This window comes from Callithrix jacchus, chromosome 1 (genome assembly GCF_049354715.1).
Source record: "Callithrix jacchus isolate 240 chromosome 1, calJac240_pri, whole genome shotgun sequence".
Taxonomy (NCBI): Eukaryota; Metazoa; Chordata; class Mammalia; order Primates; family Cebidae; genus Callithrix; species Callithrix jacchus.
In genome coordinates this window covers 181327227-181353025 of record NC_133502.1, presented here as the reverse complement: position 1 = coordinate 181353025, position 25799 = coordinate 181327227, and the positions used below count along the sequence as shown (strand labels likewise).

The 25799-nt window shown below is 44.9% G+C and overlaps 1 protein-coding gene across 11 annotated transcripts in view; it reads left to right on the top strand.

Annotated features, from left to right (window-relative positions):
* AK8 (adenylate kinase 8) overlaps positions 1-25799 on the top strand; it is a 159646-nt gene that overhangs the window by 109577 nt on the left and 24270 nt on the right. The window contains exon 12 of one of the 11 annotated variants that reach the window (XM_078330571.1): positions 24893-25398. The exons of the other annotated variants lie outside the window; for them this stretch is intronic. Coding sequence (XP_078186697.1) covers positions 24893-25040 — 148 coding nt within the window. The 3' untranslated portion in view covers positions 25041-25398. Of the gene's footprint in view, positions 1-24892; positions 25399-25799 lie in introns of those variants that run through there. 11 annotated transcript variants of the gene reach the window in all.

Sequence of the window (25799 nt, the reverse complement as noted above, 5' to 3'; positions counted from 1 at the left end):
CGCATTTGTATTTGTTTTTGCGTTCGTTGTGATCATTTCCTTAGGAAAAACTCATAGAAATGGAATTACTGAGCCAAAGGGCATAAACAATTAAGAAGTTAATGAGTTTGATTTTTTATTGCTAGATAGTAATTGTACCTATTTACAAGGGTACATGTGATACTCTGGTACATGCATATAATGTGTAATGATCACATCGGGATATTTAAGATGTCCATCACCTTAAACATCTACCTTTGCTTTATTTTGGGAATATTTCAAATCTTCTCTCTGGCTATTTTGAAATATGCAATAAATTATTGTTAACTTTAGTCTCTCTACTGTGCTATCAAACATTAGAACTTATTTCTTCCATCTAACTATATTTTCTAACCCAGTAACTAACCTCTCTTCCCCTTCCCCAACTCCTCCCAGCCTCTGGTAACCTCATTCCACTCTTCCTCCATGAGATCAACTTTTTTGGCTCCCACATGTGAGTGAGAACATGCCATATTTGTCTTTCTGTGCCTGGCTTATTTCACTTACCATAATGACCTCCAGTTTCACACGTTACTGCAAATGACAGAATTTCATTCTTTTTCATGGTTGAATAGTACTTCATTGTATATATATATATATACACCACATTTTGTTTATCCATTCATTTGTTGATGGACACTTACATTGATTCCATATCTTGGCTATTGTGAGTAGTGCCGCACTAAACATGGGCATGCAGATATCTCTTAGGTATACTAAGTTTCCTTCTTTCAGAAACACAACCAGCAGTGGGATTATAGGATCACGTGACAGATCTATTTTTAGTTTTTGCAGAACCTCCATACTGTTTTCCATAGTAGCTGTACTAATTTGCAGCCTGCCAGCAATTTATTAGCATTCTGCTTTCTCCACATCTTCACCAGCATATATGTGTGTGTGTGTGTGTGTGTGTGTGTGTGTGTGTGTGTGTGTGTGTGTGTTTGATAATAGGTTGTTTTTTTTGAAGCAGAGTCTTGCTGTATCGCCAGGCTGGAGTGCAGTGGTGCAATCCCGGCTCACTGCAACTTCCGTTTTCCAGTTTCAAGCAATTCTCCTGCCTCAACCTCCCAAGTAGCTGGGATTACAGGCATGCACCACCATGCCCAGCTAATTTTTTGTACTTTTAGTAGAGACGGGGTTTCACCTTGTTGGCCAGGATGGTCTCGGTCTCTTGACCTCATGATCCACCCGCCTCGGCCTCCCAAAGTGCTAGGATTACAGGCGTGAGCCACTGTGCCTGGCCTGATAAATAGCTATTTTAACAGGGGTGAGATGATATCTCACTGGGGTTTTAATTTGTATTTCCATGATGATTAGTGATGTTGAATATTTATTTTCATACACCTGTTGCCCATTTGTATATCTTATTTTGAGAAATGTCTATTCAGATTATTTGCCCATGTTTTAATTGGATTCGCTACTGAGTTCCTGTATATGCTGGCTACTAATCTCTGTTTGGACGGATAGTTTGCAAATATTTCCACCAGTTCCATAGGTTGTCTCTTCACTCTTGTTTCCTTCACTATGCAGAAGTTTTTTAACTTGACACAGCCCCATTTGTTTTTGCTTTTGTTTCGTATGCTTTTGAGCTTGTATCAAAACAAAACAAAAAAAATTGCCCAGTCAATGTCCTGAAGTGTTTCCTCAATGTTTTCTTTTAGTAGTTTTGTAGGTTTGGGCCTTTTGTTTAAGTCTTCATTGCATTTTGATTTGATTTTTGTCTATGAGGAGAGATAGAAATATAGTTTCATTTTTCTGCATACAGTTATATACAGTTTTCCCAGCTGTTTGTTGAAGAGAGCTGCCCTTTCTCCACTGAATGACCTTTGTCAAAAATCAGTTGGCTATAAATACATGGACTTATTTATGGATTTCTATTCTGTTTCATTGGTCTATGTGTCTGTTTTTATGACAGAACCATGCCATTTTGGTTACTATAGCTTTGTAATATATTTGATGCCTCCAGCTTTGTTCTTTTGCTCAGAATTGTTTTAGCTATTTGGAGTGTTCCATAGTTCCATATAAATTTTAAGATTTTTTTTCTATTTCTGTGAAGAATTTCATTGGTATTTTGATAGGGATTATGTTGAATCTGTAGATTGCTTTTGGTAGTATGGTCACTTTCACAATATTAATTCTTCCAATCCATGAACATGGAATGTCTTTCCATTTTTTTGTGTGTTTGACCTCTTTAATTTCTTTCACCAGTATTTTAAAGTTTTCTTTGTAGACACCTTTTACCTCCTTGGTTAAATTTATTCTTAGGAGGCCAGGAACAGTGGGTCACACCTGTAATTCCAACACTTTGGGAGGCCAAGGCAGGAGGACTGCTTGAGCCCAGGAGTTTGAGACCAGGCTGGGCAACATAGTGAGACCTCATCTCCACTAAAAATAAAAATAAATGAGCTAGGCATGGTGGAGGTCGTTCTTTGTTCCAGTTACTCAGGAGGCTGAGGTGGGAGGACTGCTTGAGCCCAGGAGTTTGAGACCAGGCTGGGCAACATAGTGAGACCTCATCTCCACTAAAAATAAAAATAAATGAGCTAGGCATGGTGGAGCTCGTTTTTTGTTCCAGTTACTCAGGAGGCTGAGGTGGGAGGCCTGCTTGAGCCTGGAGGTTAAGGCTGCAGTTAGTCATGATCACACCACTGCACTTCATCCTGGGTGACAGATCAAGACCCTATCTCAAAAAGAAAATTTATTCTTAGGTATTTTTCATAGCAATGGTAATTGGGATTATTTCTTGATTTCTTTTTCCACCAGCTTATTGTTGGTGTATAGAAATGCTACGAATTTTTGTATGTTGTTTTTGTTCTTACAACTTTATTAAATGTGTTTATCAGTTCAAAGAGTTCTTTGGTAGAGATTTTTGGGGTTTTCTATACACAAAATCTTGCTATCTGCAAATAGGGACAATTTGACTTCCTTGTTTCCAGTTTGGATAACCTTTATTTCTTTTTTGTGTCTAATTGCTCTGGCTAGGACTTACAGTAATGTATTGAATAAGAATGGTGAGAGTGGGCATACTTGTTTTATTCCAGTTAGTAGAGGAAAAGCTTTCAACTTTACCCCATTCGGTATAACGTTAGATATTGGTTTGGTTTGTCATATATATAACCTTTATTGTGTTAAGGTATATACTCCTCTATACCTAGTTTGTTAAGGGTTTTGTTGCTGTTGTTGTTTTGTTTGTTTATTTTAGAGACAGAATCTCATCTTGCTATGTTGCCCATGCTGGTCTTGAACTCCAGGGCTCAAGTGATCCTCCCACCTCAGCTTCCCAAGTAGCTGGGAATATAGGTGTGCACCACTGTCCCCAGCTTGTTAAGGGTTTTTACCATGAAGGGATGTTGAATTTTATTAAATGATTTTTCTGCATCTATTGAGATGATCATATGGTTTTTGTCCTTCATTCTGTTGGTATGATGTACTGCATTTATTGATTTGCATATATTGAACCATCCTTGCATCCCTGATATGCACCACATGATTATGGTGGATGAGCTTTTTTTTTTTGAGACGGAGTTTCGCTGTTGTTACCCAGACTGGAGTGCAATGGCACGATCTCAGCTCACCACAACCTCCGCCTCCTGGGTTCAAGCAATTCTCCTGCCTCAGCCTCCCGAGTAGCTGGGACTACAGGCGCGCACTACCATGCCCAGCTAATTTTTGTATTTTTAGTAGAGACAGGGTTTCACCATGTTGACCAGGATGGTCTCGATCTCTTGACCTCGTGATCCACCCACCTTGGCCTCCCAAAGTGCTGGGATTATAGGCGTAAGCCACCGCACCCGGCCGTGAATGAGCTTTTGAATGTGCCACTGGATTCAATTTGCTATTATTTTGTTGAGGATTTTTGCATATATGTTCATCAGGAATGTTGGCCTATAGTTTTCTTTTTTTGTTGTATCTTTGTCTGGCTTTGGTATTAGAGTAATGCTGGCCTCATGGAATGAATTTGGATGAATTACCTCCTCTTCTATTTTGTAGAAAAGTTTGAGAAGAAATGGTACTAGGTTGATGCAAAAGGAAATGGGGTTTTGGCCATTACTTATTATTAGTTCTTCTTTAAATGTCTGGTAGAATTCAGCAGTGAAGTCATCAAGTCGTGGGCTTTTCTTTGATGGGAGACTTTTTATTACTGCTTCAATCTTGTTACCCAAAATTGGTTTGTTGAGTTTTACTATTTCCTCTGGTTCAATCTTGGTAGATTGTATGTGTCTAGGAATTTATTAATTTCTGTTAGATTTTCCATTTGTTGGTACATAGTTGTTCATAATAGTCTCCAATGATCCTTTGTATATCTGTGGTACCAGTTGCAGTGTGTCCTTTTTTGTTGCTTATTTATTTGGTCTTTTCTCTTTTTTTCTTGGCTAATCAAGCTAACTGATTTTATTTATCTTTTTCAAAAATACTGATGTCATTTTATTGATCGTTTGTATTTTTCTTTTGGTTTTAACTTATTTCTGCTCTGATCTTGTGCTTTTGTTCTTGTTTTTCTGTTTTTGAGATAGCGTCTGGCCCTGTTGCCCAGGCTGGAGAGCAGTGGCGTGATCTCAGCTCACTGCAACGTTTGCCTCCCAGGCTCACGTTATCCCCCCACCACAGCATCCTGAGTAGCTAGGACTATAGGTGCACACAAACACACCCAGAGAATTTTTTTAAATTATTTTTTGGTAGAGACAGGGTTTCACCTTGTTGCCTAGGCTGGTCTTGAACTCCTGGACTCAAGTAATCCACCCACCTCGGCTTCCCAAAGTGCTAGGATTATAGGCATGAGCCATTGCACCCGGCCTGCTCTGATCTTTATTATTTATTTTCTTGTGCTAATTTGGGGTGGAGTTAGTTTTTGCTTTTCTGTTTCCTTGAAATGCAACATTAGGTTATTTGAAATCTTCCTACTTCTTTTTGATGTTGGTGTTTATTACTATAAACTTCCTTCTTAATACTGCATTTGCTGTACCCCATAGGCTTTGGGAATATTAAAAGAAAAACTTTGGACACATTGAATTTAGCAGACTTTAATTGAGCAAAGAACAATTCATGAATTGGGCAGCCCCCCACACCAGAATAGGCTCAGAATGACTCCAGCGCCGCCAAGTGTCTGGAGTGGATTTATGGACAGAAAAAGGAAAGTGACATGACATACTGAAAATCAAAACAAGGTACAGAAACAACTGGATTGATTATAGCTTGGCATTTGCCTTATTTGAATACGGTTTGAACAGTTGGCTGCCTTAGTTGGCCAAAATTTGGTGACAGGTATGAAAATAAGTTACAGTCTATTTACACATCTAGTTAGGTTACAGCTTACTACGTGTAAAGCAACCTTTAGGCCAAACTTAAAATATGTAAGGCGGCAGCTTTAGGCTAAACTTCATTGAGGAGTATGTGTTTCTGTTTTCCTGTATTTCAAAAAAATTTTAAATTTCCTCTTTAATTTCTTCATCGACCCACTGGTTGTTCTGGAGCATATTGTTTAATCTCCGTGTATTTGTACAGTTTCAAAAGCTCCTCTTGTTATTGACTTCTAGTTTTATGCCATTGCGGTCAGAAAAGATACTTGATAGGAAATGAATTCTCTAAAATTTATTATGACTTTCCCCCCAAAGCAAGGCACACTCCAGCAGTAGCTCTAGCTTCAAGATGGTGTTGTACAGCAGCTGGCAGGCTGCAGTGGCAGGGCACTGTGTCACCTCTTTCTCTAGGGGAGCGCAGCTGTGCAGACTCTAGGCAGCTCTCTGCATGGGCATCAGGCCTATGAGGACCCCAGTGGTGAGTGCTGTAGGTGTCCAAAGGGTTGGTGGGAGCTGCTGGAATCTCCTTTTCTACCTTTTCACTGTATGAAGACGTTCCTCCTGGTTCCTGGCTGACCTTGGCTGAAGGATGGGCAGTGGAGTCCTGCTGTTTCCTTCCTTTTTCTTTTTTTGAGACAGAGTCTCGCTCTGTCGCCCAGGCTGGAGGGCAGTGGTGTGATCTCAGCTCACTGCAACCTCCGCCTCCCTGGTGCAAGCGATTCTCCTGCCTCTGCCTCCCAAGTAGCTGGGATTACAGGCATGCACCACCATGCCTGACTAATTTTTGCATTTTTAGTAGAGACGGGGTTTCTCCATATTGGCCAGGCTGGTCTGGAACTCCTGACCTCAGGCGATCTGCGTGCCTTGGCCTCCCAAAGTGCTGGGATTGTTTCCTTCCATTTTCTGTGTGTCTGTCCAGAGTTTCTGTGCTCATCAGGGTTTCTGTTTCTCCTTTGATGGACTCCAGGGCTCACCCCTTTATTTGTTTTCATTTAAATGTAGTTGTTTATTCACGGCTCGGCTGTCTTTGTGGAAGGGAGTGCTAAGAGGCCTCTGGCCAAACAGCCACTCACTGGGGTCACTCCAGCATCATCTGCTTTGACTTTTTAATTGAAAAGAGTCACACATTGAAGGAATATAAATGGTATTCAGTGAAAAATAAATCTCAAAAGAAGAACAGTTGAAAATTAATGATCTAAGCCTCTGACCTGGGTTAAAAAAAAATCACTAAACTCAAAGAGTAGCAGGAGAGAGAACAGAAGCCAATGGAATAGGAAGCAGAGTTTGAGTAGAGCAAAAGTGGGCTCCTTGGCAAAATTAATAAAGCTGACTAATCTCTGGCAATATTGATCAATTAAAAAAAGAAAGAATTGCCAGGCACAGTGGCTCATGTCTGTAATCCCAGGACTTTGGGAGGCTGAGGCGGGCGGATCACTTATGGCCAGGAGTTTGAGACCAGATTTGCCAACATGTTGAAACCCCATGTCTACAAAATATACCAAAATTAGCCGGGTGTGGTAGCGTGCAGCTGTAGTCCCAGCTACTCAGCAGGCTGAGGCACAAGAATCGCTTGAACCGGGGATGTGGAGGTTGCAATGAGGTGAGATTGTGCCAGTGCACTCCAGCCTGGGCAACAGAATGAGACTTTGTCTCAAAATGAAAGAAAGAGAGAAAGAGAGGAAAAAAAGAAAAGAAGAATGAGAGAGGGGGAGGGAAGGAAAGAGGGAGGAAGAAAGAAAGGGAAGAATGAACAGATTGACATATTTGAAATGAAAATGAGAACAAACTCATTTTGATAATAAATATAGTAACAAGGCTGGGCGCGGTGGCTCAAGCCTGTAATCCTAGCACTTTGGGAGGCCGAGGCGGGTGGATCACGAGGTCAACAGATCGAGACCATCCTGGTCAACATGGTGAAACCCCGTCTCTACTAAAAATTACAAAAAATTAGCTGGGCACGGTGGTGCGTGCCTGTAATCCCAGCTACTCGGGAGGCTGAGGCAGGAGAATTGCCTGAACCCAGGGGGCGGAGGTTGCGGTGAGCTGAGATTGCGCCATTGCACTCCAGCCTGGGTAACAAGAACGAAACTCCGTCTCAAAAAATATATATATATATAGTAACAAATATAACAGATTATAAGGATAGGAAAAATATTGTGAACAACTTTATGATAGTAAATTTGGAAACATGAATGAAATAGATAAATTCATAGGAAAATGAATTTTCTATGAATTATTGCCAACATTCCCCTTTTTCTATGAATTATTGCCAACATGTTGAAACATCCCCAGATGGAAGAAGGAAAAACATCCCCAGATGTTTCAACATGTTGGCAATAATGCTATAAGAAGAAATAGAGGCCAGGCGCAGTGGCTCACACCTGTAATCCCAGCACTTTGGGAGGCTGAAGTGGGCGGATCACATGAGGCCAAGAGTTTGAGACCAGACTTGCCAACATGGTGAGACCCCGTCTCTACTAAAAATACCAGAATTAGCTGGGCATGGTGGCACATGCCTATAATCCCAGCTACTTGAGTGGCTGAGGCAGGAGAATTGCTTGAACCTGGGAGGCAAAAGTGGCAGTGAGCCAAGATTGCGCCATTGCACTCTAGCCTGAGCGACCAAGTGAGACCCTGTCTCAAAAAAAAAAAAAAAAAGAAGGAAAAGAAACAGAAAAATCCCAAGTCTTGTAACTATTAAATAAATTGAATCATAAAAGTAAAATCTTCCCTTCCCTTAAACTCTAGGCCCAGATGCCTTTTACAGGTGAAATCTACCAAAATATTCAAGGAATTGATTATTCCCATTGTGAGCAAAATCTTTTTAGAAAACAGAAAAAGAGGAAACATATCACAATATATTTAATAAGATCAATAAAGTCTTAATGTGAGACCCAAAGATAATATAAGTAAGAAAAGTTACAGGGCAATGTTATTAATAAATATAGTTGCCAAAAAATCTTGAACAAAATATTAGCAAATCCAATCCAGGATGATTCAACTTTAGAAAACGTGTTACTTGAATTCACCATAATAAGAAAGTAAAGAAAAAGAGATATGGCTATTTCAATAGATGAAGACAAAGCATTGGATAAAATTAAATATCTATTCATGCTTTTAAAATTCTTGGCTATAAACCGAAGGGAATTTCTTTAACCTGATAAAAGATACCTTCCCAAACTATAGCAAACATAGGTCTTAGTGGTGAAATGTTAGCAGCATGCCCTTTAAAACCAAGCATAAGACAAGGATTCTCCCATCATCATTTCTATGAAACATTATTAAACAGTTCAGTAAAGACAAGAAAAGTAAATAAAAGCTACGGATGTGGAATAGAAGGACCAAAGTCATTATTGGCAGATGTTATGATTATTTACATTAAGAAAGCCCCAAAGAATCTATGGAGTACTTATTGTATTACTAAGAGTTTAGCAAGGTTACCAACTAAAAGATCAGTAATTAAAGATCCAAAACTTATTTCCACTTTCTTTGGCAACAAAGAGTTGGAAAATGTAAAATTAAGATAATAATCAACAACATCGACCAGGCCCCGCAGCCTGAGCCTGTGGTCTCAGCTACTGGGAGGCTGAGGCAAGAGGATCACTTAAGCCCAGGAGTCAGGGCTGCAGGAGCTATCATCACATCACTGCACTCCAGCCTGGGCAACACAGCAAGACCCTATCTCAAAAAAATGTATTTAACAACGTATAGCAGAAGAAAAGTGTACACTAAAATATACATAATTAAAGATGTAACAAGTCCTTTACTGGAAAAATGTTGTAAAATTATTATTTTTTTCTCTTTTTTTGAGACGGAGTTTCACTCTTGTTACCCAGGCTAGAGTGCAATGGCGCGATCTCGGCTCACCGCAACCTCCGCCTCCTGGGTTCAAGAAATTCTCCTGCCTCAGCCTCCTGAGTAGCTGGGACTACAGGCTTGCACCACCATGCCCAGCTAATTTTTGTATTTTTAGTAGAGACGGGTTTCACCTTGTTGACCAGGATGGTCTCAATCTCTTGACCTTGTGATCTGCCTGCCTCAGCCTCCCAAAGTGCTGGGATTACAGGCATGAGCCACTGCGCCTGGCCTGTTGTAAAATTATTAAAAGGCATTTAAGAATCCCTAAAAGGGAGACAATGTCTTGGTCATGGTTAGGGAGGCTCATATTAGAAAGATGTCACCACTCTCCAGACTGATCATAGACCCAGTGGAATCACAATTCGGATTTCTCAATCGGTGGTGGTGCTTGTTTTTGATGCAACTTGCTGTGCTCATTCTGCATTTTACATAGAAGAGCAAAGAGTTAAAAATTTATCAAGTTATTTCTGAAGAAGGATAAAATGGGCAGACTTGCCCTCTCAAATATCTATTTATTTTAAAATCATTAAGACACTGAGTTGGCCGGGTGCAGTGGCTCATGCCTGTAATCCCAGCACTTTGGGAGGCCAAGGTGGGAAGATCATGTGGTCAAGAGATCAAGACCATCCTGGCCGACATGGTGAAAGCCCATCTCTACTAAAAAATACGAAAAAATTAGCTGGGCATGGTGGCGTGCACCTGCAGTCCCAGCTACTTGGGAGGCTGAGGTAGGAGAATTGCTTGAACCCAGGATGGGGAGACTGCAGTGAGCAGAGATTGCGCCATTGCACTCCAGCCTGGAGCCTGGTGACAGAGCAAGACTCCATCTCAAAAAAAAAACATTGAGGCGTTAGCACTAAATTAGATCTACTAACCAATGAAACAACACAGATCCTAGAAACACTCACGCTTGTATGGACGCTTGATAATGGCAGAGGTGGCACACAGAGCAGTGGGAAAGATGGATTTTCCAGTAAATGATGCTGGCACAATTGGGTACCCATGTAGGGAAAAATTATCTTAGGCAGCTACTTGCCCTATACGTAACAATCAATTCCAGGTAGTTTAAAAGCTTAAATGTGAAGGAAAAAACTTTAAAACCTTGTAGAAGGGGCGAGGTGTGGTGGCTCATGCCTATAATCCCAGCACGTTGGGAGGCTGAGGCGGGTGGATCACGAGGTCATGATATCAAGACCACTCTGGCCAAAATGGTGAAACCCCATCTTTATTAAAAAAAAAAAAAAAAAAAAAAAAACCTAGCCAGGTGTGGTGGTGCACGCCTGCAATCCCAGCTACTCAGGAGGCTGAGGCAGGAGAATCACTTGAACCCAGGAGGCGGAGGTTGCAGTGAGCCAAGATCACGCCAGTGTACTCCAGCCTGGGTGACAGAGTGAGACTTTGTCTCAAAATAAATAAATAAATATCAAACCTTGTAGAAGAACATATAGGAAACTATCTTATGATCTTGGGATAGAGAAGTCTTCCTAAAATAAGACTCAAAGAGCATAAACAACAAAGGAAAATAAATACATTTGACTATATTATAATTGACAACTTTTATTAAGCAAAAGGCAATTATCTGAAGAACGAAAAGACTCAAACTGGGATAGGCTAGTTGCAATCAAAACAGGGTTAGTATCCAGAATTTATAAAGAACTATAAATGAATGAGATAAAGCATGCTTAATACAAAAATGGGCAAAAAAAGCAGGACCAGACCATACAATTCTGGGAGTATACTGAAACCTCTGGAGTTGTATTTTTTTTTTTATTTTGAGACAGGGTCTCACTATGTCACTCAGGCTGGAGTACAGTGGTGCAATCATAGCTCACTGCAGCCTCGACATCCCTAGTTCAAGCAGTCCTCCCACCTTGGCCTCCCTAGTAGCTGGGAATACAGGTGCATGCTACCACACAAGGCCAATTTTTGTATTTTTTTGTAGAAACAGGGTTTTGCCGTATTGTCCAGCCTGGTCTTGAACTCTAGGGCTTAAACGATCCTCTCACCTCAGCCTCCCAAATTGCTGGAATTACAGGTGTGCACTGCCATGCCCAGCTGGAATTGTACACTGTAAATAAGTGAATTTTGTGGTGCCTGAATTATATCTCAGTAAGGCTGTTTTCATTCGTTTGTTTTGTTTTTTTAAGACATGAACATGTATTTCACAAAAGAAAAAACACCAATGGCCAAAAATAAAAAGTTGCTAAACCTCATTAGAAAATGGAAAATTTGGTGGCTCATGCCTGTAATCCCAACACTTCAGGAGGCTGAGGCAGGCAGATCCTTGAGTTCAGGAGTTACAGTAGAGATGGCAAAAAACCATCTCTACTAAAAATACAAAAAAAAAAAAAAATTAGCCAGGTGTGGTGGCGGGCACCTGTGGTCCCAGGTACCAGGAGGTTGAGGCAAGAGAATCGTTTGAACCTGGGAAGCAGACGTTGCAGAGAGCTGAGATCTCACCATTGCACTCCAGCCTGGGTGACAGAGCCAGACCCTGTCTCAAAAATAATAAACAAACAAAAAAGAAAATGGAAAATACCACTTTAAATCATAATGGAACAGTGTCTTGTTCCTACCAGCTTGTCAAACATTAAGTACTGATGAGGATATGGATGAGTGGGAAGCCCTGCGGAAGAATGTTTAGACGTTTTCTTTCTTTCACTTTGCAAACAGCGCTGTCATAAACACCCTGTATGTATGGCCCTGCATTTCATCTGATCCTTTCTCCAGATTAAAGCCCTGAAAGGGAACCGTAGTTGCACTTCTGCTTTCAGTGGGTGCCACCAAAGTGCTCAAGAGCTCCTGATTGTACGGGTGGCAAAGAATTGGACGACTGAAAGTCATGGAGGCTTTGGAAAACACTGAAACGCCCAAGAAACAAAGGCTTCATCTAAGTTGGGTGATGCCACGTTGCAGACCATGAGGACATCAGGACAGCGATGTCAGAGATGCCCCCGGAGCCATAAAAACCACAGCCCTGCCCAAGTTAGCAGCCCAGTTCAGTGGAATTGCCTGCCTGTGCTCAAGCTGTGCAATGTTTAACATCATGAAACTTTTTTTTTTTGAGACGGAGTTTTGCTCTTGTTGCCCAGACTGGGGCGCAATGGTGTGGTCTCGGTTCACCGCAACCTCCACTTCCTGGGTTCAAGCGATTATCCTGCCTCAGCCTCTGAGTAGCTGGGATTACAGGCACCCACAATCATGTCCAGCTAATTTTGTGTTTTTTTGGTAGAGACGGGGTTTCTCCATGTTGGTCAGGCTGGTCTCGAATTCCCAACCTCAGGTGATACGCCCGCCTCAGCCTCCCAAAGTGCTGGGGTTACAGGCTTGAGCCACCGCACCTGGCCAACATCATGAAACTTAAGCTTTAGGGAGCTTTTTTTTTCCTTAGGATCAACGATGGATTTAAAATATCCCGAAATGTTTTCTTTCAAGAATTGCCATATTACCCACAGCAATTCCATTTTGATATACAGATAGAGTGTTTCCATAATGACAATTCCTTCCATTTTTAGTGTTTTGAGCTAGCCAAGAGGGAACAGAAAGGGCAAAGGCCTGGAAACAGGAACCAGATCCCCCTCTGCAGCCACCACCTTTCGGAGCCTCAGTTTCTTCACTTGCAATTTGGAATTAGTAGTACACACTGTGTAAAGTTGCGGTGAGGTTCAGTTAGGTAGTGCATACAGGTAAATGTGAGTGAATAATAAATTGTAACAGGTGTGTTCCAGCTCAATGTTCTTTCTATATTTCCCATACAGGATCAAATTAACCAATAGGCCCCCAGCATAGCCCAGATTGTTCTATAAAAGAGTTGGTACCACTCATCAGAGGAAAAAATGGCCTTTTTCTCTTTGTCTTCTTCATCTGCCATGGGATGGCAAGCCCTCCTTTCCCAGAGGCCAATGGGTTAGAAACCCGCCTCGTTGGTGCAGTGAGGGTGAGGGGGAACTGTCCTATCCTTGTCCTGCTTCTGAACCCTCTGACCATCCCAGTGAGCTGTGGAAGCTTCTCTCCCGCAAACGGTGGGAATTACCAGGCCCCTGTGGCAGTTCTGGATTGAAATGTCAGTCACCCTGGCTGCCCCTGGACACACGCGTTCCGTTGTCATCTGTCAGGTGCCGACAGCAACTGCTGCAGTGTAATAGAGACAAATGTAGCACCAAACTGGAATGCGACGATTCTGAAATTATGTCTTTAATTCACAACTGGTATGGAGTGCTCATAAAATCTTGATCATGATAGAGAGGCAATAAACATTTGAGAACATAAATATTTGGGGAGGAAATGGCTTTGTGAAACATTTAGTTGTGGAGTAGTTAGAAGAACAGAGAAAATCAGCCAGGCAGAACTCTCTAGACACCAATCTGGTGAGTTATAGATGTAGGGTTGATAATGATCTTGAGTGAGTCGTTTTATGGGTGTGCGGAATTCACCACTCTCTAAAGGGGTGGATGTGATAATGGTGCCTGCTCGCAGGGTGTGATGAGAAATAAATTAGGTGATATGCGTCCAGTGCTTAAGAAGCCCATTTTGAGCTCCAAAGAGTGGGACCATTCAGTGGCCTCTGCTTGGTCAGAAAGAGTCAGGTCAGTGCGATGCCGGCATTTTCGGTGAGACGGTGGTTCAGATTCTTTTTGCACTTCGGAGTGTGGCCTGTCCTTTCACCTTGGCAAAACGTAGATTTGTTATCAGTGCAGAAGGTGGTTTGAAAGGAATTTGTTACCATGAACAGTGAATTTTTAGGTATGCAAATGATCACTTAAGAAATGTCTTTGCAGGTTGCAGGCGCCCTCCCTCTGGCTCCCTGCCTGGCTTTCAGAGCCGAGCTCCACACCTCAAGGCGCCTCCAGGAGAGGGTTGAGCCCAGCGGCAGCCTCCCCCAGACACTGCAGAAGGCAGAATGGCTTAAACTGCGGGCCTCAAAGCTTTGTCTCTAGAACCTGGGAGCTTCATTTGGGGAGGAGAATTCTTTTCTACACAAGAATGAGCTGCTCTTTTTGTACTTCCTGTGAGAAGAAAACAAAGGGAAATGGAATTTATGTAGACCAATAAGAGTCTGGACAAAAAGAACTTTTTGTTTTTTAGATGGAGTTTTGTTCTGTCGCCCAGGCTGGAGTGCAGTGGCGCAATCTCAGCTCACTGCAAGCTTCGCCTCCCAGATTCAAGTAATTCTCCTGCCTCAGCCTCCCATGTAGCTGGGACTACAGGTGCGTACCACCATGCACAGCTAGTTTTTGTATTTTTAGTAGAGAGAGAGTTTCACCATGTTGGCCACAATGGTCTCTTTCCCTTGACCTTATGACCTGCCTGCTTTGGCCTCCCAAAGTGCAGGCGTGAGCCACCGGTGTCTGTAAAGATGGCAAGGGCGGGAAAGCTAAGGGCAGCTGAGGAGTACACCCCTTTTTAAAATAAATATTTGAGGCCAGGTGTGGTTGCTCATGCCTTTAATTCTAATACTTTGGGAGGCTGAGGCAGGTGGATCACTTGAAGTCAGGAGTTTGAGACCACCCTGGCTGGCCAACATGGTGAAACCCCATCTCTACTAAAAATACAAAATTAGCTGGGCGTGGTGGCGCGCGCCTGTAATCCCAGCTACTCGGGAAGCTGAGGCAGGAGAATCACTTGAACCTGGGAGGCAGTTGCAGTGAGCTGAGATCGCATCATTGTACTCCAGCCTGGGCAACAAGAGCAAAACTCCATCTCAAAAAACAACAGGAACAATCTGCAGTCACTGGCCTGAGGCAACTCTGCCTGTGAAATTAGAGGGCTCCTGGTGTTCTCTTTGGCCCTGGGATGCTATAATACAACAGCTACTGGGGCCACCACTTCTATAGCTGGTGATTTATGGCTCTCAGCAAATAGGAAGATCATGTATTCATTCAGCAAACTCTGGTTAAACCCTGTGATGAGGGCTGTGTGCACACCGTGCAGGCACTGGAGGTACAAAGGCGGGAGTGAGGCGCGCTCCTCCCCTCCATGGTGCCTCCCCCAGAAGCTCGCCTCTAGCAGAACAGATTTGGACACAACTAACTACTGTCCTTGACAGTGAGCATGCTCTTTGAGGTTTGCCTTAGAGTCAGTGCAGTCAGGTGGGAAGGGTTGAGGAGAGAGGGTGCTTGACTGGCAGCATTATCCCCTGGCGTGGTTCTTGGGGTACAGGGTAGGGTACCTAGGAGATACCATAAACAAGAAAGCAGCTGAGGGGGTTCTGGGACACAGTAGCGTTCTAGGTCCCTGACACATGGAAAATAGGAAAACCATCGAATCTTTTAGACAACCAAGTTATAGTCCAAATACCCCGGCATGATAGCATGTGCTTGTTCCTGTCAGCTACCAGAAGGGAAGATGCTGATATTTATCAGCAGGGAATGGCTGATCGGGTCAGTGGTAATGTTTTGGCCATAAGGCCTTTTTCTTTAAGTGGTTGGAGAAAAATGAAATCAATTTGGAAACTGTTGGTTCCTGATATGAGTTAGGCATGGCTCAGGGAGGGAGAGGAGGAAAAACTGCATTTGGCTCAAGTGTCCTCCCGGGAACAGTGGCAGGAGGAAGCCACATCACAGAGAGGGCAGTGGCAAGAGGAATGGGCACTGAAAGTTTCACCCTTCACAACGGAAACTGGATATGAAAGCGGGGCAGCCTGATATGTTTCCAATCAGGCAGAGATGGGGGCTGATCCTGTTCTCTCATTCACACACGTGCTGATCTTCCAGGAACATCAGGATCACTGGTGATTCATGCCAGTGTGACAAGCTAGGTGCCCACACCTCTCAAAGGCCTGCTGGATGTCACCTTGGGCTCACACGGCAGTACGCTGATTTGGCTCCATCATGGGTCCCGTTTGGGTCTGCAGTCCTGCTCAAAGATGATGAAATGCAAATAGGCATTTCTATCCCAAACTGAAATACATCTCTGTGCTTGCTTGTGGCCAAGGCACTTCAAAAACATGAAAGAAGGTCATCTGCTTCCCCTCTCCTGGCCTTGCCTGTTAGGCCGTCTCCTGGTAGCGGTCGCTGCAGAGATCCTGAGTGAGTCCTTTAGAGACAGGCAGCGTGGTGTGAGGGCAAAGAGCTGCCTTCTGGTCCCGTGCTCAGGGCTCCAGTGCCCTTTGTGAGTTGCACTGTCTCAATAACTTACTTCACCTGGAAGGCCCCTTCTCCATCATAAAATAGAGGCTATGATGGGACCTAACTCAGACAGCAGTGGAGAGACTGGATGAGTAAATACAAAGAGGGGGCCTTTGTGCATGCTCCCTGCGATCTCCAGTGTCACCTGAGGCTGCGAGGTTGGGACATGAGAGCACTTGTCTCCTGCCCACTTGTCTCCTGTCCGTAGTGAACATGGAGGGGCTTCATGTTCTCCACAGGGGGGATCCCCTCACTGTGATGGTGCCCTTCCGCCCCAGCTGGGTCACCCTGGGGATGACCCATACTCTCCAGCAAAGAAGCTGGTTTAAAGCCACCAGTGTGAGCCTGTGCCAGGGGCCCTTCCCTACCAGGACGTGAGGACCTGGGGATTAGTCCAGGGATGGCTTCAGCCCCCGCACTCGTGAGGTCTGTCTGCCCCAGCCACCCCAAATAAACACATCATCTAAGCAAACAGAGTGTGCAGCTTTGTGGACATGTCCCATGAGCAGTTCTAACTGCTGCCCCTAAGCCCTTCCCAGATAGGACTTGTGGGGACCCTGTCAGTGGGGCAGGTGAGGGTCAGGGCTGCCTGCCTCCAAGCCCACATCCTGCAGGGCCAGCCTCAGCCACGGGCAGGGCATGGATGGGGGTGGTTCTTGGCGACAGAGCGGCAAGATGAGAGCACCCAGAACTGGCCGGCTTACCGAGGGGGTCATGGGGAAGTTACTTTATGTCTCTGACCCTCAGGTTCCCCAGGACTAAAGGAGGTCTGCAGTAGCCTGGCTCCTTCCTCGTGGAAATGCGGCATGATTCCCCAGTGTGGAGTGCTTAGCTCGGAGCCCAGTGTGGCAGCTGCCATTCCTAGCAGTAAGGGAAGGACTCACACGTCAGTTTGGTCACCCCACAAGTATTTATCGTAGGCTTCTCTTTGCCCTGCACCATTCCAGATGCTGGGGCTACAGAAACAAGCAAAATGTTCCCATAAGAGGAGGCAGACATTCGACAAATAAGAGGAGGAAAAATACCTGCTAGGACAGAATGCTTTATGTGGAGTTAAAATGCCATGGCATGATGAAGTAGGGACAAGGTGACTGGTTTGGATGCGCTGGCCAGGGAAGGTGCCTCTGAGGAGTGCTGCTTTAAGCTCAGACTTGAATGGAAAGAAGGAGCCAGTGTGGGAGGAGGGAGGAAGAGCTCTGCAGGTGGGGTGGGTGGGGGGCAGCCAGCGCCCGTGTCCTGGGCCAGGGGCAGCCAGGCCTATGCCAGGAGAGCTGGGGGAAGGGAAGCCACTAAAGGAACAAGGTGGGGTAGGGTGTGGCGATGGTGGTTATTTCACACATTTTATTACACAGGGCATCTACTTATTGTAGAAAAGTTAGAAAATGTTGCTAAGTACAAATATTTCCAATACCCAAAGATAATAAATGTTGATATTTGGGTATATGTCTATTCCAACATTTTAAAAACTACTCTATAAAAACAGGGACTTGGCTGGGCGTGGTGGCTCATGCCTATAATCCTGGCACTTTGAGAGGCCAAGGAGGGCAAATCATTTCAGGTCAGGAGTTCGAGACCAGTCTGACCAACATGGTAAAACCCCATCTCTACGAAAAACACAGCAATTAACTGGGCATGGTGGCATACACCTGTAATCCCAGCTACTTGTGGGGCTGAGGCAGGAGTGCTGCTTGAACCCGGCGGGTGGAGGTTGCAGTGAGCCCAGATTGCACTACTGTACTCAAGCCTGGGGACAGAGCGAGACTCCATCTCAAAAAATAAATAATAAAAATAAAAACAGGGTCTTAATTGCACGTATCATACCACAGCCTTGTCTTCTGCGGCATATACCGTGAACCACGTTCACAAACACTGCCCCCAGCCTCACTGTCAGTGACTGCATAGTACGCCTTTGAGAGCGTTTGTGCTCGTCAGTCCACACACATAGACCAGGGTTATCACAGGGTGATGGCCCTGGGGGTAGATGCCACCAGGATGTCTCAGGCTTCTTGGCTGGAATAGTAGATTTAACTCACAAACAACTAGCAAAACCCAAAAGTTGTTGGGTTTTGTTTTTGTTTTTTAGTTGGAGTCTCGCTCTGTAGCCCAGGTTGGAGTGCACTGGCATTATCTCGGCTCATTGCAACCTCTGCTTTAGGGGTTCAAGCGGTTCTCCTGCCTCAGCCTCCTGAGTAGCTGGGATTACAGGTGCCCGCCACCACACCCGGCTAATTTTTGTATTTTTAGTAGAAATGGGATTTCACCATGTTGGTCAGGCTGGTCTTGAACTCCTGACCTCAAATGATCCACCCACCTCGGCCTCCCAGAGTGCTGGGATTACAGGTATGAGCCACAGCACCCAGCCTAAAACCCAGAAGTTTTAAATTGCAGTCCTGTGTACCTGGCCAAAGACATGGAAAAGCTTTATCTAGAAATTCAGGTTTCACCTCCTTGGGTCAGTTCACTTAAGAAGTTTAACCTGGGAGCATAACCCAGATAAACAGTTTAACCCTGGATTCTTTTCTGCAGGCAGTTAGTGGAGGCTTCTCTTGACCTGGCCAAGCCACAGGGCTGGCCTCTGGGTTAGGCCTTCCAAACGGTGACCTTTACCCCCGCAAATCCAGGTTTTTTCCCATTGCAGAGTCAAGTCCAGGGTAAAACTTGTACCTAATTTCCATTGGTATCTCTGGATGCAGCCTGATGTTAGGTGCAGATTCGGAAGGGCAGGGAATCTAAGGGAAGGTCTTTCTGAAGCTGCTTTCGTGGGGGAGCTCCCATCCTGTTGGGATTCACCAGATGGAGTCTATTTGAAGCACTAGAATCTGAACCCTTGTCTTTGCTAGTCCACAGGTAAGAGCTTCTGATCCTATTTAGAAATTTGAGAAGAAAGCATGGTTTTCCTGGAATGAAAGCTCAGAGGGATGTCCCAGAGTTGGAACATTCAGGGAAGTTCTTGGAATTGTGCTGGGAAGGCCACATAGGTGTGTCTCCTGTTGGCCTCTGCTGCCTCCATGCAAGACAGAAAGATGTGTAGAAGAAATGAAGAGGGCCAGGCATGGTGGCTCACACTTGTAATCCGAGCATTTTGGGAGGCCAAAGTGGGTGGATCACCTGAGGTCAGGAGTTCAAGACCAGCCTGGCCAACATGGTAAAACCCTGTCTCTACTAAAAATACAAAAATTAGCTGGGTATAGTGGTGCACGCCTGTAATCCCAGCTACTCGGAAGGCTGAGGCAGGAGAATCACTTGAACCTGGGAGGCAGTGATTGCAATGAGTGGAGATGGCGCCATTGCACTCCAGCGTAGGTGACAGAGGACATGAGAAGAGGTGAAGGAAGAGAGGCTGGTTCAGGGGTGGGTACAGAGAAGCAAGAAGCTTGGTGTCTCAGGGCCTCCCAGGCCTCCCCCAGATGCCTACACATGGCAGAAACTCAATAAAAGTGTGCTGTCAGTATCTCAAGGAAAGGAAGACAAAGAAGTAAAAAGATGGCAAGTGCATGCCCACCCCACAGCTGGACCCACAGCCTCCTGCAGCAGTGGCTGTTCTCCGTGTCAGTTCTGAGGGCTCCTGGCCGCAGGCTTTCCTGCTCATTCCGTCAACTGCCCTCGGCTCCAATCCATCCTTGTAAGAGCCTGCCTCCCTTCTGAGGACAAGCTTCTTGAAGGCAACATAATTTAGTCAATGAACATTTATGGGGCACCTACTGTGTGCCAGGCGCTATTCTAGGTGCTGACAAGAGTGCGGAGAGCAGTGCAGACACATTGTATGCCTTCAGGGGCAGTGCCAGGGGCAGACAGTAAACATAAGTCTGTGTGTCCTCTCCCAGGGGGAGGGCTGTAAGGAGGACAAAGCAGGCCGCGTGAGAGACACAGGGTGCTGCTCTCCACTCGGGCGGGGAGACAGCAACATCCAAGTCCTGAGCAAAGCGAGGGCTAGCCCTGGCCAGCCGAGAGGCGAACGTCCCAGTCCAAGGGGCAGACGAGCAGGCTCCAGGATGACAAGGAGGCCATGCGGCCAGGAGACAGGAGCAAGGGGCAGTGGAGGGGAGCGAGAGGTCTGTGAGCAGTTGACACCAAGACCTGAGCCCAGCAGATGGGAACCGTTCCGTCAGTTCATCTTGAAAACAATAATCGAAAGCATAGTTCTTGGAAAAAAGAAATTAAAAAAGAAAAAAAGCTAAAATTAAATAAAAAAAAAAAGAATTGAAAGCAAAAGGGAAAGTATCAGAGTCAGGTGAGGGATGGACTCTTGAATCAGGTAGACCTGGTTGGAATCTGGCTGTGCCCTTGTGGCATCTCAGCCTTGGGCACTTTCCTTCCTCCCTGTGAACTTCTGTTTTCTCATCTGTAAAATGGGGCTAGTTATAGAACTACTTCAGAATGTTGTTCATGAAGAGTAAATATGACCTCAGAAACATGCTAGATGGACGAAGTCAGCCACAGAAAGTCCTATGTTGTGTGTTGTCATTTATTTGGAATGTGCAGGACATGTAGATCCCTGGAGACAGCTGCAGGGGAATGGCTGCTATGGACTGGCAAGAGGGGGTTCAGGAGTGACTGCTTCCAGAGGATGGGGTCTCCTTTTAGGGTGGGGAAAATGTTTTAGAACTAGATGGAGGCAGTGGTTGTACAACGTTGTGAATATACTAAATGCCACTGTTTAAATGCACAGTTTAAAATAGTGAATCTATGCTCTGTGAATTTCACATCAATCTAAATAAAAATTCGCGATGAACAAATCTGTCTCAAGAAAAAAAAAAACGAGTAAATATGGAGCACTTAAGAGAGTCCCTGCATGTGGGAAACAGCAACGCAGCCCAGCAGTTTCTGCCCTGGATGTTGGAGTCCAGCAGCTATGAGTCTCAAGTTCTTCCGGGTCACTCACCAGATGATAGCAGGGCAATCTGCCTCATCCATAAGATGAGGGTGACAATTACACCTACACGCCAGGCTTGCCATGAAGATGCAGTGAGAGGTATCCCGTGTATCCTCACAGAGTGCCAGGCACGGGGCATCTGAAGAGCCAGGGCACCCTACAAAGTGCCTCGCATGAGAGCATCCAGAGAGGCAGTGTGCTCAATGGTTATGGCAAGCCAGGGTGTCCAGCATCTGAACCCAGAGTCTGCCTTTACTAGGAATGGGACCTTGAGAAGCTCGATAACTTCCTTGAGACCCAGTTCCCATACCTATCAAATAGGGGGTGGTAGTGGTGCCTAGCTCCTACAAAAAGAAGATTGCATGAAATTGTGTTATATAACATGGTTAGCTTGTGAAAAACATTGTAAATATTAGCTGTTTAACAGCTTAGCCACTTCATCAGAAAAAATACCCATTCAAGACATTAGTGTAGATTCAACCTCTTTGTTCAAACCATATTTACTGAACAACATGTATATCCCATCCCTTTGCCAGTTGCAAACTGGTCTTTTGATAGTACGTATTTTCATCTTTTTTTTTTTTTTTAGATGGAATCTTGCTCTGTCGCCTAGGCTGTAGTGCAGTGGCAAGATCTCAGCTCACCTCTGAGAACCTCCACCTCCCAGGTTCAAACGATTCTGCTGCCTCAGCCTCCTGAGTAGCTGGGACTACAGGCTACACCACGCTCGGCTAATTTTTTGTATTTTTATAGAGACAGGGTTTCGCCATGTTAACCAGATGGTCTCAATCTCCTGACCTCATGATCCATTTGCCTTGGCCTCCCAAAGTGCTGGGATTACAGGCATGATATTTTTCTTTTTAAATTTTGAGATCAACCCCAGTTACCACAGGCAGATGGTAACTATCTGTATCTAAACACACGTGGTAAGCTGTGGGAGGGCAGGGATGTGCCTGGCTCATTCAATCTCATTCTCTATGGAATGCGGTAGTTCCTAGGGCAGCCAGTGGACTAACACATAGGAAGCACTGGGTATTTACCAGTGCTTTGTTGAATGAATGAATGAACATCATTTCATTTTCTTAAACCAGAAGCATTGATTTGCACTGAGCTAGTTATACTTCCTCACCTGTGCCCTCCTGCACCTGGGCACCTGGGATGCTGGCACCTGGTAAGAGGCCATCCCACTGCTTGTCCTTCTCAGTGGTTAACTTCTGCTGTGTCCTTGTCCCCAGTCTGCCTATTCTTACTGAAATGAAGTTCTGATTCCATAATGATATGGGGGGTTGATAAGAGACTGAGGTCAGTGCTCAGACACATGATGCTTTGAATCTGTGCCTTGTGTGATCTGTGCATAAGAAAGTCTGGTCCGGACTTACGTGTTAACACCATTATGTTGGTCCTGTAGCTGCAAATTCATACTTTTTCTTTTTTTTTTTTTTTTTGAGACAGAGTCTTGCTCTGTCTCCAGGTGCCAGGCTGGAGCGCAGTGGTGTAATCTCGGCTCACTGCAATCTCCGCCTCCTGCGTTCAAGCAATTTTCCTGCCTCAGCCTCCTGAGTAGCTGGGACTACAGGGGTGAGCAGCCACCACGCCCAGCTAATTTTTGTATTTTTTAGTAGACGGGGTTTCACCATGTTGGCCAGGATGGTTGGTCTCAATTTCTTGACCTCGTGATCTGCTCGCCTCAGCCTCCCAAAATGCTGGGATTATAGGCATGAGCCACTGTGCCCGGCCCCATAATTTTCCTTTTTAACAATAAACCTTTTCTTGTGATTTTATTTTTTTTTAATTAATTTTATTTTGAGACAGAGTTTCGCTCTTCAGGCTGGAGTGCAATGGTGCAGTCCCAGCTCACTGCAACCTCCACCTCCCGGGTTCAAGTGATTCTCCTGTCTCAGCCTCCCAAGTAGCTGAGACTACAGGTGACCGCCATACTCCCAGCTAATTTTTGTATTTTAGTAGAGATGGGGTTTCACAGTGTTGGCCAGGCTGGTCTCAAACTCCTGACCTCCGGCTATCCGCCCACCTGGGCCTCCCAAAGTGTTGGGATTACAGGCGTGAGCCACCATGCCTGGCCAGTGATTTTATAGTGTTTTTCTTAATTGTAGAAATAGTACAGTCTCATTGTAGAACAAAAACAATAACAAACAAAAAAAACCAGACATATAAAGTAAGGCCTGGCGCAGTGGCTCACACCTGTAATCCCAGCACTTTGGGAGGCCAAGGCAGGCAGATCACTTGAGGTCAAGAGTTCAAGACCAGCCAGGCCAACATGGCAAAACCCCGTCTCTACAAAATACAAAATAAAAAATAGCTGGGAATGGTGGTGGAGGGCACCTGGAGTCCCAGGAATTCTGGAGGCTGAGGCAGGAGAATTGCTTGAACCCAGGAGGCAGAGGCTACAGCGAGCAGAGATCACACCACTGCACTGCAGCCTGGTGACAGGGCAAGACTCTCTCTCAAAAAATAATCATAAAATAAAATTTAAAAACAAAAGTAAAAAGCCCCTTCATTCCTGCTTCAGCCCATACCCTCCCCACCAAATAATCATTATGACCAATTTGGTGGGTATCCTTCCAGATGCACGTCTCTTGTGAAACATAAGCAGGCTCAGATCATCCATGCCATTCTATAACTTCTTTTAAAAAAACTTAAGATTGTGTCTTGGACTTCCCTCCTATGTCTACACTCCAGATCAGCCTCGTTTCTTTCAAAAGCTGTGGAATGTAAGTATGCCACAATTGGTTCTGACTCCCTCCATTTGCGAACATAGATGTTACATACAGTTTTATGCTATTATAAGTAATTCAGGCCAGGTGCAGTGGCTCATGCCTGTAATCCCAGCACTTTGGTAGGCCGAGGTAGGCAATCACTTGAGGTCAAAAGTTCGAGACCAGCCTGACCAACACGGTGAAACCCTGTCTCTATTAAAAATACAAAAAAGTAGTATTTGGTGTAATCCCAGCTACAGGTTGAGGCATGAGAATCACTTGAACCTGGGAGGCAGAGGTTGAAGCCGAGCCAAGATTGCACCACTGCACTCCAGCCTGTGTGACAGAATGAGACTCCATCTCAAAAAAGAAAAAAAAAAGCCACGTCTGGTGGCTTATGCCTATAATCCTAGCACTTTGGGAGGCCGAGGCAGGCAAATCACAAGGTCAAGAGATCGAGACCATCCTAGGCAACATGGTGAAACCTCGTCTTTACTAAAAATACAAAAGTTAGCTGGGTGTGTGGTGGCATGTGCCTATAGTCCCAGCTATGCAGGAAGCTGAGGCAGGAGAATCTCTTGAACCTGGGAGGTGAAGGTTGCAGTGAGCCAAGATCGCGCCACTGCACTCCAGCCTGGTAACAGGGTGAGAATCCATATTAAAAAAAAAAAAGCAATGGGGAAATCCTGTCCCTATTTCTTTACACTTGCACAAATATTTGCTTAAAAGAAATTTCTGAACCAAGATACTTGGCTCCTCTGAGCCTAGGTTCCCCATTCATGCATTGAGAATACTGTTTACTTTGCAAGAGATATAAGGTAACAACTGTAAAATATTTAGGCAGTTGTATTTGATGAATGATAGTTTGGTTTTATTTTAAACCAGAACGCACTAAACCCAGCTTGACTACTAGTTGGTACTTAATTTTAAATTAGGCCCCAGTTAAATGTTTTAGTGAACTGACTTTCTTTTAATGTGCCCTTGGCCCTTCTTTCATCCTTGCAGCGGAGGCTGTTTGAGCACTCTTCTCACTCGTGGCCCCTGTGTTCCTGCAACCTTCTGCACCTGGATCTATTCTGCTGCCTCCACAGGGCATTCCTGTAGCCCTCATTGGTCGCTTAATTTGACAGCACAGTGTCCACTGTGCACTTAAGGGGTGGACGCTAACCCCTCCTGTCATGTGCGTTTGTGGAAGAGAAAGTGATGAACATAGCCTCTCTGCTGCACAAGTTGGAATCTCTAATATCATGTGAGAATAGTATTGGCTAACTAAATTGAGTAATTATTACATGCCAGCCTCAATGCTAAGCCCATGGGTTAGCGCTTTTAATCCTCCTCACCTGTTGCCATCCCTGTCCTCTTAGATGGGGGACCTGGGGCTGCCCTCGGCCACACAGCCCTGGTGTCTGGTGAGCCTTGATCCTGGGACTGCAGACCCCAATGCCTCAGCCCTGGCTGCTGCCCAGGCCCTACTCACAAAAGTGGGAGTAAAATAAATGCTTTTTAAAGTATCCACAGGAGGACTGAAGGTGGTAACCACAGGGCTTTTAATTTGTTTTGTGTGTGTCTGTGTGTGTGCATGCGTGTGCGTGTGTGTGTGTGTGTGTGTGTGTGCTTAGCTCAGGTGAATTCCAGACTTTGGAAGCTTGAGGAGAGAACAGAAGCATCTCAGAGGACTGACTGGTTGGCTGCCGGCTCTGATGATCTCAGGCAGCTCACTGCGCTCCACGCAGAGTGCCCTTGAATTGCTGGTTGAAGGCAGCATCTCCGGAAACTCACATCCCCTTTGCTCTGGCTGGGAAGTCAGCCACCTTCGCCTCCTCTGTCCTTCAGCTCACAGAATTCTGGAAGCATGCTGTCTCTTCCTGAGCACCAGGATAATTTTGCTCTTTCTTGGGAAGGGTGCATTTGC